This window comes from Scomber japonicus, chromosome 1 (genome assembly GCF_027409825.1).
Source record: "Scomber japonicus isolate fScoJap1 chromosome 1, fScoJap1.pri, whole genome shotgun sequence".
Classification (NCBI taxonomy): Eukaryota; Metazoa; Chordata; class Actinopteri; order Scombriformes; family Scombridae; genus Scomber; species Scomber japonicus.
Window position 1 is genome coordinate 17,412,319 of NC_070578.1, and position 13,615 is coordinate 17,425,933.

Below are 13,615 nucleotides of genomic sequence, written 5' to 3' on the forward strand. Positions count from 1 at the left end.
CACACATGTATTACAATGTGTTAGATACTACAAACACTGAAGTGATTAGCATTTATTTTCCAAAAAGACCACAAAAGCCATTACAATCAATGTGATGATAACAAGTGTTTAAATTCTTTAAATATAAAATATTATATCTTATCAAAACAATAATTCAATTGAATAAAGAAATACAGTAAAACCTAGAAAAACAATAAAAAACACTCCACGATGTTCTCGTCTGTCTCTAAAGCAGGTTGAGGCTTAGCTGAAAATACAATGAGGATGTGTGCCTTTCACTTGAGGTATGAAAATAGGATCACTCTGTTCTCTGAGAACAGGTTCAGTGTGTTTTGAGCCTCCTTGTTGGCTCGACAGGCAAGAACAATCATCACAATCTCTCACTTGAAACCAGTCAGCAGTCGAACAGACAATAAACTGCAGGAATCACTCTGAGAGACAGTTTGACAAAGACGAGACACACACGTGAACCCTTTAACACTTCCCATTGTTTAGCTGTAGGCCTCAACGTCATAACATTTGTCCAAAATAGTTCTTTAAAAGGTATTTCTGCCTTGTTAAAAGATAACAGTGCAGAGTGACAAGAGACAAGTGTGAGAGCAGGAGCTGCGACATCTCACAAGACTCTGCTCAGTGAAAATCCTGCCAACTTCAGAGTGCTTTAAACCCAAACTATTACAATTAAAATTTTACAACGTTTGAGACTGCATCAAGAATTAAAACCGCCAGTTTATTTTTTGCATATGACCAATATCCTGTGTAATAATTAAGGAGGCAACCAAAAAATTTGGCAGACAAAATAATCCAGCCTTCCTAAAACGTAATGTTCTATTAAAGGGATCCAGCTGATGTTGTGCCTTGATTTATTTTTGTCCCCTCATCCATATAACATGCAGAACAATAAACAGTCATTATCAGGGGTTTGTGTTATGAATGGGGCAGACACGGGCACAGTGTGTGTCTGCCCTCCTGCTACTTCCTGGTGTCATCTGATAGACCACAATAGGGGGAGTTTCCGGGAGATCTTATCCATTCCAATTAGTCAAACAGACGGATAACAAGAGGACAGCGTGCACACACACACACAATCCCTGCAATCATACATGTAGTAATAGAGGCTGATAGAGAGAGCATTGTGTCATACAATCATATTAACCCTCCTATGTGTGCGTGATGCTCAATAGTAAAGAAACATACTGGTCATGTCTTGTGTCGGGCACGGCTCGGTCCATGCGAAGTTTGTCACTCTCCACCTGGTTGAACTTGTTCCTGGCGTACGGGTCCTGACCTGGTCGAACCACCGTGGCTCCAACGTACAGATCCTGGTCAAAATCCTGCCAGCGTACTTTACCTGAATACACACACACACAGAGAGACACACAGACACACACAGAGACACAGTCATTTTTTTGGACAATATAAACTTACATTCATTTCCTGACCATAACCACTACCGTACTACATTAAGCACAGCGGCACAGCCATCAAACTTCAAAGGCAGTTGACAGGATACACTATTTTGGTGCCATCTTTGTTTGTTTAATTTGCTGCATTTGTGGTTTTACCAGGATGGAGTACTGGAAAGATGATGGAAAGGCTCGAAAATGTTCACAAATTCCAGATATTTCAAAACTTACAATTAAATGCAGCCACCATGAACACAACATGGTATTTTGGGTAAAGCAAGCTTGGTTTTGGGTGAACAAAAAAAACACTACTTCTCCTCTACTTTACAATAACCCGGGTTTATTAATTCCTACTTTTTGGCCTAATTTATTTAGCTAATTATTATGTTGATTAAAAGAGGGTGAGGAACACTACGAAACAAAATTCCCACTTCCTCTGAGTGTTTTAAACTTTCAGACCCCGTAGAAAATAAAACGTCTATCTCCCAAACATATTCTAGGTACGACTCTCTGGTGATGTTAGACAAACAGCATATCCAAAAATAACAAGCCACTACCAAAGACAATGTTCAAACCTTCACAAAGGCTGAAAATATGTCTCAGCAATGAATGGGATTATACATCAGGGGAAATATAAAGTGTAGGCAGTAGCCCAGCTGATGCAATAACCCTTCACGATTGACAGGAAGGAAACCTTGCCGCTGCTTGGAGCTGCTGCTTGACAAGGCGGCAACATGGCACTGAGGAAAGCTGACATGAAATTTATGCTTCTTGTGACCTGAAATATTATGCAGAACAAAATTCAGGAGATTCAGGCAGGAGTGCTTTGACAAAGCTAGAAAACACAAAAGAGTATTTATTATGCAACACCATGGGTTAAAGTAATTCACTCCAACTGAAAATGCAAGTTTGGAAACCATCATATTTTTGGAAAGACACACCATGTGCACACTCAGAGCACATTATGTCTGCCTGACCAGATTACTGCAATCATTGCTCACTAAACAGAGAAAGTTGTCATGTTTAATTTCACAGTTTATCATTGACTACTGAGACACACAGACACGCAAATAATAATGCTACTAATTAGCTGGGTGCAGCTGCTATGCTAATGGACTTGTGTTAAACATATGGCAGTGTGAGATTACACTATCTCAGTATGGATGAGTGTGTGCATGACAGTGAGACACAAGACGACAGACACACAGACAGAGAGAGAGAGAAAGGAAGGGAGCCTGACGAGGAGAGTGTGTGTGTGTGTGTGTGTGTGTCTACCCTGACAGCATGTGAATGTGTCTGGCATGCTAATTAGCTGAGGCTCACAATGATCTGCCTGCGACTCTCTAACAGTGCCTCCGAGACACTGCTGCGTGTGTCGGAGTGTGCGATGTCCTTGCTGATATCTGTGTTTAGTGGCAGCAAGTAATTAATGTAGTGAAATTAACGTTTCAGCTTTGCACTTTGCCAATCTTAAGCTCAGTCTTTGACTCTTTGGAGATGAAAATAAATCTTTATTAGAGAGTTTCTCTTTGAGTCCTACTGCTCAAACAGATTAACTGTCCACTTCCTCAAAAGGGACTACTCATTCATTGGACATTTTCCCAATATCCTCCGCAGCCACTTTAGCAGGTACACCCATTTAGTCCCAGCTAGCGGTTTGCTGCTGTCCATTACATTGGTTTTCACTCTCCCTCTGCCTCTGCCTCTGCCTCTCATCACTAATTTGTTTCCACCCAAAGATGCTGACTAGTTACTTTTATTTGCTGCAACATTTTCTGGAAATCCCTTGACGCTATCGTGTTTCCAAATGATGATAACTGGCAGGACTCACACTTGCTATAGTTCCCTCAATCTGTGCTGAACCGTGAACTCTCCACCCACCAGCTAAGAGGACACCAACCCTGAGTGTGACAAACACTTCTTAATGGATTCACTGCAGAGAAGTTATCTAATTAAGTTGATGCATTTGAATCTAACTTCAACAACTTTTGGATTTGATAAATTGAGCTATGGAAATACTTCCTCAAATATTTTGACAATCTATCAATATTAAGTATTTATAGAAGTAATTTTTCAAGCAAACATGCCAAACATTCCTTCATTCAAGTGTCTCAGATTTGGGAATTTGTGGCTTATTTCCAATAATCTTTGGGGTTTGGATCATTGGTCAGACAAAACATGCAATGTGAAGAAACGGTGGGCTTCAGCAAATTATAATGCCTTTTTTTTTTTTTTACTACTTACTGACCTTTCATAAAATAAATTATTATTGATTAATGAAGAACTTCATTATCATTATTATTATTATAATTTTTTTTTTATATATATAATTGATGATGAAAGTAATTATCAGTTGCATCCCTAAACACATGTTACAGTAGCCTTTTGGTGACGATCTTCATCAGTGTATATGAGTAGGTTCAATTGTCACCATGTTATCTTTAAGACAGATGTCAAGATCGTTTCCATGTGTAAAATATGAGTTTGAAGTGATAAGCGTGTCCTGTCAACTTATCCTGAATAAATATAACATTAAAAACTTTAAAAGAGCCTTGAAGATCATGAAAACATTACTCCATCAATGTCTCCAACAATAATTGTAGTGACTTGGTGAATTAACGTTTTACACTTTAATTAGGTGAAAGGTTGAATGGTTTTAAGCAAAACAGTCACATAAGCCAAACTTACACACCTAATCTCAAGTCTAAATTTAAATTTAACAAAGCATTCATACACTTCAGACAACCTGACCTCTGACTCCTTCACTCTCAGCGTTCTTTCAACACTTTATCATCCACATTTTCTATCCTTTACTTCCCACATTTCCTTCTTCTCTCCAGCTCCCTTTTCTCATCTTACTTTTCAACACTGTCTCTTCACTTTTATCATATCTCTGCCTCCCTCTCCTCTCTTCTTTCCTCACTTCACTCTCCCCTCCTCTTATGTGTGTGTGTGTGTGCGTGTGTGTTGTGGGTAATGTTTTGATACACTGCCGTCGAATGTAAAGTCACCCTGAAGTTTAAATTTCCCCACTTCAACATTCAAATTGGATTCCATTTCCAGTGCCGGATCAGATAAGAGAGTGTGTGTGTTCAGCGGTCAGGGGCTTGTAAAGGGGTGGGGGGGGCCGCTGCGTTGAGTGAGGCTGCGGATGAGAGCTGAATGAGAAATTGCTGCTCACAGTCTGTCACTGCTGTGTCTTTCCTGCTCCTGTTTACTGTTGGACTCTTAAACCATGTTTCTCTGAGTGTGGGTGGAGACGCATAGCTGGGTTTCTAGGAAGAATGAAAATGCTGCACTTCAATCTTTGCCCTGCTGAGTATGATTCATTGTCTTCCGTGTCTCTGGTTATTTAAACGTTTAAACATGCAAAGGTTATACAGGTTGAGGATGTTTGATGTTTGATGTTCTCTTGGTCTTAAGAATCATTTTACTCCAAATTTAAATCATTAAAAATATTCTGTCCTTCTTTGCCTCCATTCCCAACACTGATGTCTCCATATAGTCAGGTGGTGGTGTGGTTGTGGTGCATGATAGGTGGGTAGTGGAATTGTCTACCTGGGGGCAGAGTCTCCAGGCTGTGAGTCTTGTCATCAGAGTTGCGAGCTTTGTTTTTGCTGGACAAGTCACTGGAGCCCCAATCATCCTGAAAGAAACAAAACACACACACACACATACACACATTAACATGAAACCCAACAAACAGGCTGAGTTGATTGTATGAACATTGTTAGAAACAAAAGTAGGGAATCTACTATTAATTCAAGAAATTATTCAGATTATTTCAGCTTTAAAAATGAATACACAATGAAGAGTGTCAGGAGAAAACAACTGAGTCATTATACAGTACGGGCTCGAATCAGCACACATTATAAATACAGCGCATACATTTCCATCATCCATCCGGTAAAACCTTAAATTCAATTTCAATTCTTAAAATATCTCCTCCAGACATTTTTAAATATATAAAATACTCATGCATATTGACTATGCACTCATCTGTTCCTTCATCTTTTCCCCCTGTCCATCACCATTCAGTGAGTTAAGAGACAGAGTCATATTAGTGTCCTCACCGTGTACGGAAATGGACAGATGGTCGAGCCACCCTTCCTCGTGTCCATCTCCGTTACCATTAAAACCCACTGGATCAATACACTGGGAGGCACGGCTATTATCTCCTGTTCAGACCGCTGCCCTTCATTTTAGAGTAGTATTGTTCAACTCCTTTATTTGCTCTGTGGTTCTCGTTCACCTTCAGCCTCTCTAAAATGCAGTATTGATCTGTTTTCTTCACCGCCTCAGCAGAACCAATGACAATGTGACGTTAGAAACCACCACTTAAGCGAGGTGGTCAAACAGTATTTAACTGCAGATTTCTACGCTTGAGAGAAGACGTGAAGGATAGGCAAACAATGTTTTTTACACCACTTGTGTCTGATTTATTGAAGAAGCTAAATATCTGCTGTTGTTTTCTGTGATCGACACCTGTCAACTCTCACAAGGTGTTGATCTCTTCTTCAACTGCACCACTGACTGACAACAACTCTCCAATATCTACATCTACTATAAAAGAAAAATCTTTCATGAAATCAATTTTTATAAATGTTCAGCCCAGTGTGTACACCGTTGGATGGTAATGCTCAGTGTAGGATGAAAACTAAAGCTGGCAGTATATCCGCTAGAGAAATACAGTTTGACAGGCTCTTAAGAAAAACAGACACATTCTCAGGTTAAAATAAAGCTCCAAATTGGCTTCGGACGTTTGCTTTGTCGGGATGTCTTGTAGAAAAAGGTTCCTCTGGGTGACATTTGCTAGTTACAAAATCTTCCACCTTTGTGAGTACAAAAAAATATCTTGTCTTCCTGAATCTCAGTGTCTCCACTGCTATTAAGAGTCAATAAATATATGCAGTGAGCAGATCCACATAAGATCTTTCATTGTGCTGTAACTCGTTGTTATAAGTAGAGTTTAACAGCAACACTATTTTAAGACGTTTGCAGGCTGACTTAGGAAGACATAAAGTCAGCCAGGGTGTGTATTTCCTTCTCAGATCGAACCGATTCTATCTATCATGTTTTCAATCTTTTCTGAGTCTCCTCTGGCCTCCAAAAACCTGTCAGCTGTCTCTTTATTTGCCTGGCTGCTTCACAGTCCACAGCACACAGTAGAAAAAGTTACATCTAGAAACCATGATGTGGAAACGATGTTGCACAAAGAAGCTACCCCTAACCTGGGTAAGTGCACCAAGATGGGATGGGGGGAGGGGGGGTGAGTGTATGATCTATGTTAACAACCCGCCAGTTCAATATAGCTCCGACCTACTGACTTCAGCAGTAAGATGGTTTGAGCAGCTGTTTGCAATTTATAGAACAACCAATTACCAAGAAGGCAATTTAAATGACTTCTTGGCTCACAACTCTAAACAACCGAGGATAATCTATATATGCAATTATTGTCTTAACAGCGTGTTGAATATCGGCCAGTGCATTGTGACGATACACTGGTTCCTATTTGAAATGCGCTATTATCTCTTCGTTACACAGATTTAAATTCAATTTTTAAAAAAAAATGCAGATTCGGGTGAACAAAATGTGTGTTTACGTACATGTATACCCTGAATAATCATATGGAAAAAAAACCTTATGGCTTGTAAATGTAAATATTTATTTCATGGCTGCAGAGCTCAAATTTGAGTTGAATTTGACAGATGGAGGAGTACAGCGAGGTGAGAAGAGGAAATAAACAAGAAATGGGCAATGGCCAACTTGGTGAAAAAAATGGAAAGAATAGCAAATGAGACAAGACATGAAAAAGACAGTAAGAAAGTATAATAATCCAGCAGCATCTGTGCCGCCTGCTTCCCGACTAGTCCTCCCAGTGATTTATGGGATTTATAGTCCATCAGAGATCTCACCAAGACAGAAGACATTAGGAGATGATGAGAACAATGCAGTGCTTTAGGGACCAGCGTGTGTGATTTATCAACAAATGGTTGCTATAAATATGACTTATCACTGGTTGAAACGTGATTTAAAAGGCTAAGTGGCGAGCAGATGTTCGAGAGCTATTTTTGTGATTCACATCACATGAACTGCTTTGAGAACCTCTTAGTGAAAATGGCCTCAGCCTGTATCTGCCTCCTATCTAGACACAAACATGATTGACTGAAACTGTGCACATAGATACTAAACACACAGAGAACAGCAGCTAAAAACACTGATGGTAGAAAATAGAAATAAAGGCAAACAGCAGGTTTTCTGAATGACTGTTAATCTATAATGTAACTTTCCACTTGGAACACTGTCTGAGAGTAGGACCATTTCTAACTTTTCACTGAAGGTAAATGACGTTTACACACTGACTTAAATATTCAAACTCAGGACTGTTTCTATGGGCATCATTTTATACACTTCACTCTATCTTTATACACTAATCTATTCAGTATCTCTGAAGTCCAGGATTTAAAGCAGTAGTTTAAAGTAGACATTTCTGTGGTTTTGAATAAAGTTTGGTTAACAAGCAAGAGTTCAATGAGCTTTACAAGTTGAATTTGTATTAAGGACCCATTTAAGTTGGACTTGTATTATTTTGAATAAAAGGGAAATATCTTGTTCGTTCTCTGGCAGAGGGCAAGATGAGAAGATCAATACTACTCTCTTGCCTAACCAACAATTATTTTACCATCGATTAGATCAATTGGCTAATTAATTAATTAATAATTCTGACTGTAGGTTCCTTATTAATGAAGCCATAGCTTGATGCTCTAATCATTCTCTCGTTGTAATCCATACCAACGACAAAAAAAAACCCTCCACAGATCCTCTTGATCCGGGACAACTGTTTACTTCAAAAATGAAACAGCGGTACACACATTAATCCAAGATAAGAAAATAAAAAAGAGAGACAAAAGGAGGTAGAGAGGTCAAAAAACTATGTGGCTCCACTTCATGCTTGCCTGACCGAATGACTCCACAGGCAACTCCACCCACACAGATCCTCACGTATTAAAACAAAGGCAATGAAATATGCAAAATGACTAGAAAGCCACAACGTACTCCCAAATATCACGAAAACAATACAGGTGAGAAATTTAAACATTTTAAATGATACACACACATATTTTAAGTGCAATGAATTAAACTATTAACTTTACTTACTGTTAGAAAACAGTGAAAAATGCCTGTTATCATTTTTTAGAGCCCAAGGCGATATCATTGAATGTCATGTTTTCTACAAAAATCCAAAGACATTCAGTTTATGATCATGTTTAACACAAAAAAGCTTAAAATGATCACATTTGAGTAGTTGAGTAGTAGTATCCCCGAAAAGATCAAATTTTACCTTAAAAAGTAACACCAGAGAGTTTCCAATGATTGTTTCTTACAGTTCAAGTCCACTTAACTGCTGAAACAATCTCTTCATTCATTAATTAGACAAACACAAACAAAAATCAATCACCAACAATGTTGACAATTGATTGTTTGAATCACTATGAAGCCAACATGCCAAACAGTCACCTTGCTTTCTGGGAAATATTGGAGGGGCTGTTACCTTTTGACATTTTATAGACTAAATAATTATCAATAAATCAGTAAAAAAAATTAAAAAAAATAAAAATAGACTTATTTAATAAACAAGTAAAAGTCCTAATCTACATAATGACACCCTACAGGACTTTCTGTGTTACATCCATATTAATTGGATATTACAAACAAAGACTTAAACACTGGACAGTAGACGTCTACCTCTCCTTCTTTGTTAGACTTTGTTATCCTAGTCTGTTGTTTAACAGGTGCTCATCCTGACACTGAGGCTAAATGACTCACTTAGGACAGTCACAGAATTTTAAAACTAATAAAAAAAAACCCATGTCAGCCTGAATGTGCCTGTTGCACATGACAAAAACACATATTTTTACATATCTGAATTTATATAGATACTGCACATATTTTACAGCTGATCCTAGTGACTCAGTCTCTGGCTCCTAATGTCATGTGAAGAAAATGGAGCACTCCTCATCTTTACTTCTGCTCTGAGCAATGTGGAAAAAGATATTTAAATTTCACTCAGAGGAAGCGAAAAAAGAATTTACATAAAAACAAGAAAAGCCACATGTAACCTTGTAACATATTTCAGAGGGCATAGTCAATTTATGCACCTTTTCACATTCAAAATACAAACTTGAGACTGTTTTGAACCATTTTTAAAATAAATTAATAGTCATGATTTTTAGGAACAATTACCAGCACGAATAAAACTTTTTGCTTCTTCTTCTGCCAACAGAGATCAAGGCAGGGCACACAGAGCTCTTACACCTGCTCCTGTGGTAATGGGATGGACTTTAAGCCCCCAACAGATCAGACCAAGCATGCGTGTGTGTTAACAAGTGTCAGCTCACATTTGTGTATGTGTGTGCGCACACACTCAAACACATTAGTGTGTCAGTCCAGTTACACACACACACGCTTTGTGCACTTATCAGCAAACTGTCTATGAGCACGCGCGTGGATGTGTGCGTGGATGTGTGTGTGGATGTGTGGATGTGTGTGTGTGTGTGTGTGTGTGTGTGTGTGTGTGTGTGTGTGTGTGTGTGTGTGTGTGTGTGTGTGTGTGTGTGTGTGTGTGTGTGTGTGTGTGTGTGTGTGTGTGTGTTTATCTTAGTGGAGCCTCTAATAGTCAGGGTATAATCCACAGTAATCTGATCACATCCACTGATAGATTACCTCAGATAGGAGCCAAGAGTTCACCAACACGCATACACACACATACATGCACACGCACTCAGTACTTAGTATGAATGAAGTCAAACACACAAATACATAAAAAACATGGACAGTCCTGATAAAAAAAAAAAACACACTACTTTTTTCCAGCAATAATTTCAAACTCTGGTTTTGATTTCAAAAGCGTAAATCCAGATTAAACCATATTTCTCATACAACCAGTAGTGCCAATGATCTGATTTGCTCTGTAGGATTAATTTATCACAAAATCCCTGAGAGACGACAGTACAGTGCAGCACATAAGGCATGAAGAGCTGCAGGGAGAGAAAGCAGTGAAATGCACTGATGGGCAGTAGCACACAGTGATGCTGGTGCAGAAGGTCGAATAGCCTGCTGAAACTACTGTTTGTTAATCTGTTATATCCTCTATTGGTAGAAAGCCAAGAGTCTCTGAAAGATCCTTGCAAAACAAAATGTATTTATCTACGGTACCAACTGTTAATGTTAAACTGAAAAAAACCCCCCCGCCAACAACAGAAAAGCGCCTCATTGTCCAATTAACATATATTTTCATTTAGAAATGTACCTAACTGTAGGAGTTTTAGAATTTGATTTCCTGTGTCTGCTGTGTTAATGTCACTCAAACTCCAGAAAAGGACGTTGTTGGTTTCTAGTCACTGAAGCATGTTGATTTTATGTCACAGTCTCCCACAAGCAGCACACAGCAGTGAGCGCCACTCAGCTTCACCATCAAGAAGAAAATGAATATGGTTAAATGAAGTATTTTACTTTCCCCAATTCATATTCAATCATCTGAAATTTCAGAAATCTCTACTTCTCAAACTCCCGTCTTTTTACTTTCTTTTACTATCATATCCAACATAATCAGGGTTACCCTCAGTGCACTGTGCTCCTCACGGCACCGCTAAGGGAAAGTATACCATTTTAAATGCTTTAAATGTGAATGTAAAATACAACCAAATGGAGCATTAGTCTACATTAAAAGGCAAAAATATTTCAAGTAGGAGTATAAAATATTAATTCTTGTTAATATTTTATATCCAACCATAACCACAGTCTATTGTGTGCTTTAATATAAATTACAGAGGAAGATTTTCATCATGGCCTAAAGCTGCTTCTAACTTCACTGATGCTGCTAAACTTCAAGAAACAAGAGTGAAAGACAGCGTCAACCAGCAAATCACCACAAAAGAAAAGAAATAAGGATTTATGCTTAACTTATGTTTTAAGTGTCATGAACTCATTTCACTCTCAATGAATGTTCATAATATTTTCTAATCAGGGGGAATTTAGCATGACCAACCTCTGAATGTTTGTCTTATCACAGGGTTGCCAAACATTTTCACAGACACAATTTTAATACTTTTCCATGACTTTTCATGTTTTAAGGTTATGTTTTCTGTCTTTTTTTGACAGTAGCTGGCAGAGGGGCTGACAGGAAATGGGAAGAGAGAGAGAAATAGGATCGACATGAAATAAAGGTCCCTAATCAGACTTGAACAAGGTATGCATATTAACTACTCAGCTCCTAGCTCCAGCTCCACATTGTACGAAAATTAAACAACAACCTTTTTCCTTTTAGTTTTTTTTCCCTCTTCTTGTCAGTTATTTTCATATTAACTTCAAATACTCCGAACAGGCACTGTGATTATGTTGTTGCCCTTTATTACAAACATATCTTTACAGCCACTTATACCAAAGAAATCTGTCAGTGGCTTTGAAGCATCAGGGAAAACTCAACTGACTTGTTAATACACAATTAAAATTGTATTATCAACTAAAAAAAGGCTTTCACATAAAATACCTCTCGCCCCAAAGGATGTGATAGAACTGCTCAAACATGCTATTGTATTTCAATTATTAACTGCACCAGCATGACTTTCCTTTGAAGTTATTAGGAACGGTTTGGCACAACACAGTTGTGCACACTGCATACAAAATGTACAAAGAAGAAAATGTTGAGCTCCACAAAGTATTCTTAAACAATTATAGACTTGCCGTTCACATGACAGCCGTAAGAAAACAAAGCAGAATTATGATAAATTCAAAACAACTAACATTTAATCATCATAGTTTCTCTTTTCAGTTTGAACTCAGGTCAAACTCTTCATTTTAGCTCTTCAATATTCTTTAATCTGACAGGCTTGCTTTGTTGTTTCTTGCTGGCTATTAATTTAATGATAAATTGAAACATTTGAGTCGCCTCTACAAATTCATCAACAGACTGCTCAAGAGGTTGAATGTCTGACTCGAGTTGTTTTCTCTTTGGCTTCAGTTCTTGAACCTTGGAACCCTAACCCTTCCTTCATATTCTCTACCATGACTTGCTTATTCAACAAGAACCCTCACTCCACAGGGATTATGCATGGGATATGATCAAGACTATTTGAATTCCATCCCAAAGACTAATGCAGCCAGACTGTGCAGCAATGGTCTTGTGAAGCAGCACATCAAGAAAATCAGACTTGGGTTCAAAATGAGCAAAAGCTGACGACTCCTCAACAACATCGAGGAATCGTCTAAATTCTCTTAAGACTCGGACACTAATTGATGGACTCACTTGGGTTCCAGTAACCAGTGAATGAAGGACTCCTTTCATCTCCTCCACACACACACACACACACCTTTCTCTGAAACCATCAGCCCAGGGTCAAGACATTGCCCTGAGAGCCAGAGTTTAATTAGGAAACTAGGCCCTGGTCTTTATTCTTATTTCTAGCACCCGCCTCTCTCTCTTTCATAAACTGATCATAAGTCCTTACAAATACAAGTAAGGCATACCACTGAAAGTGTTGAAGCAGGCAGCCTTAGCACTCCCACACATGTAAAAAGTCTAGTGATCTGCAACTGTGAATCATGAAAAGCTACTCTACTGGAGTCCCAAAATAAAAATATAGAGTTGGAAAAGAGCATAATAGGTCCCCTTTAAGTACAAAAAGTATTACAGCAAAGTTAATTTCACAGTAAGTGCCAGTGATCAAATTTAAAAAGCTTTGCTTTGTAGCTGTACTACTCTGGTTGGAGGCAGAGCCTGGTCCACATTCTGGCTTTGCCGAACTTTTCATAGAGTTGAAAAAAGTCTGGACTAGTGGACCATCTCACACAGTCTTCTTGTGTTGGATGAGCTTCATCCAGCAAGCATGACTTGTGAGGGCTGACTCCTCCATACTGATAATATTAAAGCACTTTCAGCAAAGTTTACACTTAGCACCGCCAGCATATTTTTTGGCTTCTAATCAAAGTTTATATTGGTCATTAGAGAGCCATGAAATATTAAACATACACTTGCCCAGCATGTCACAGAGTCAAACTGGCTAGGAATCCATTTCAGCTTGGTAGTATTAATGGGGGGAGAGATGGAGAGCAGCAGGGTGACTACTGGGTGAAATTAAAAGGAGCTTAATGTAGTCATGCATCGACACATTACAACATGCCAGCTACAGAAATTAGAACTGAACATTAAG

The 13,615-nt window shown here is 38.5% G+C and overlaps 1 protein-coding gene across 1 annotated transcript in view; it reads right to left on the reverse strand.

Annotated features, from left to right (window-relative positions):
- The window catches only part of galnt2 (UDP-N-acetyl-alpha-D-galactosamine:polypeptide N-acetylgalactosaminyltransferase 2), a 53,238-nt gene that overhangs the window by 16,521 nt on the left and 23,102 nt on the right, over nucleotides 1–13,615 (reverse strand). Inside the window, exons 2-3 of the mRNA XM_053316917.1 lie at nucleotides 4,965–5,052; nucleotides 1,198–1,351 (exon numbers count right to left, since the gene is read on the reverse strand). Of these exons, the coding sequence (XP_053172892.1) occupies nucleotides 1,198–1,351; nucleotides 4,965–5,052 (242 nt within the window). The remainder of the gene's footprint in view (nucleotides 1–1,197; nucleotides 1,352–4,964; nucleotides 5,053–13,615) is intronic.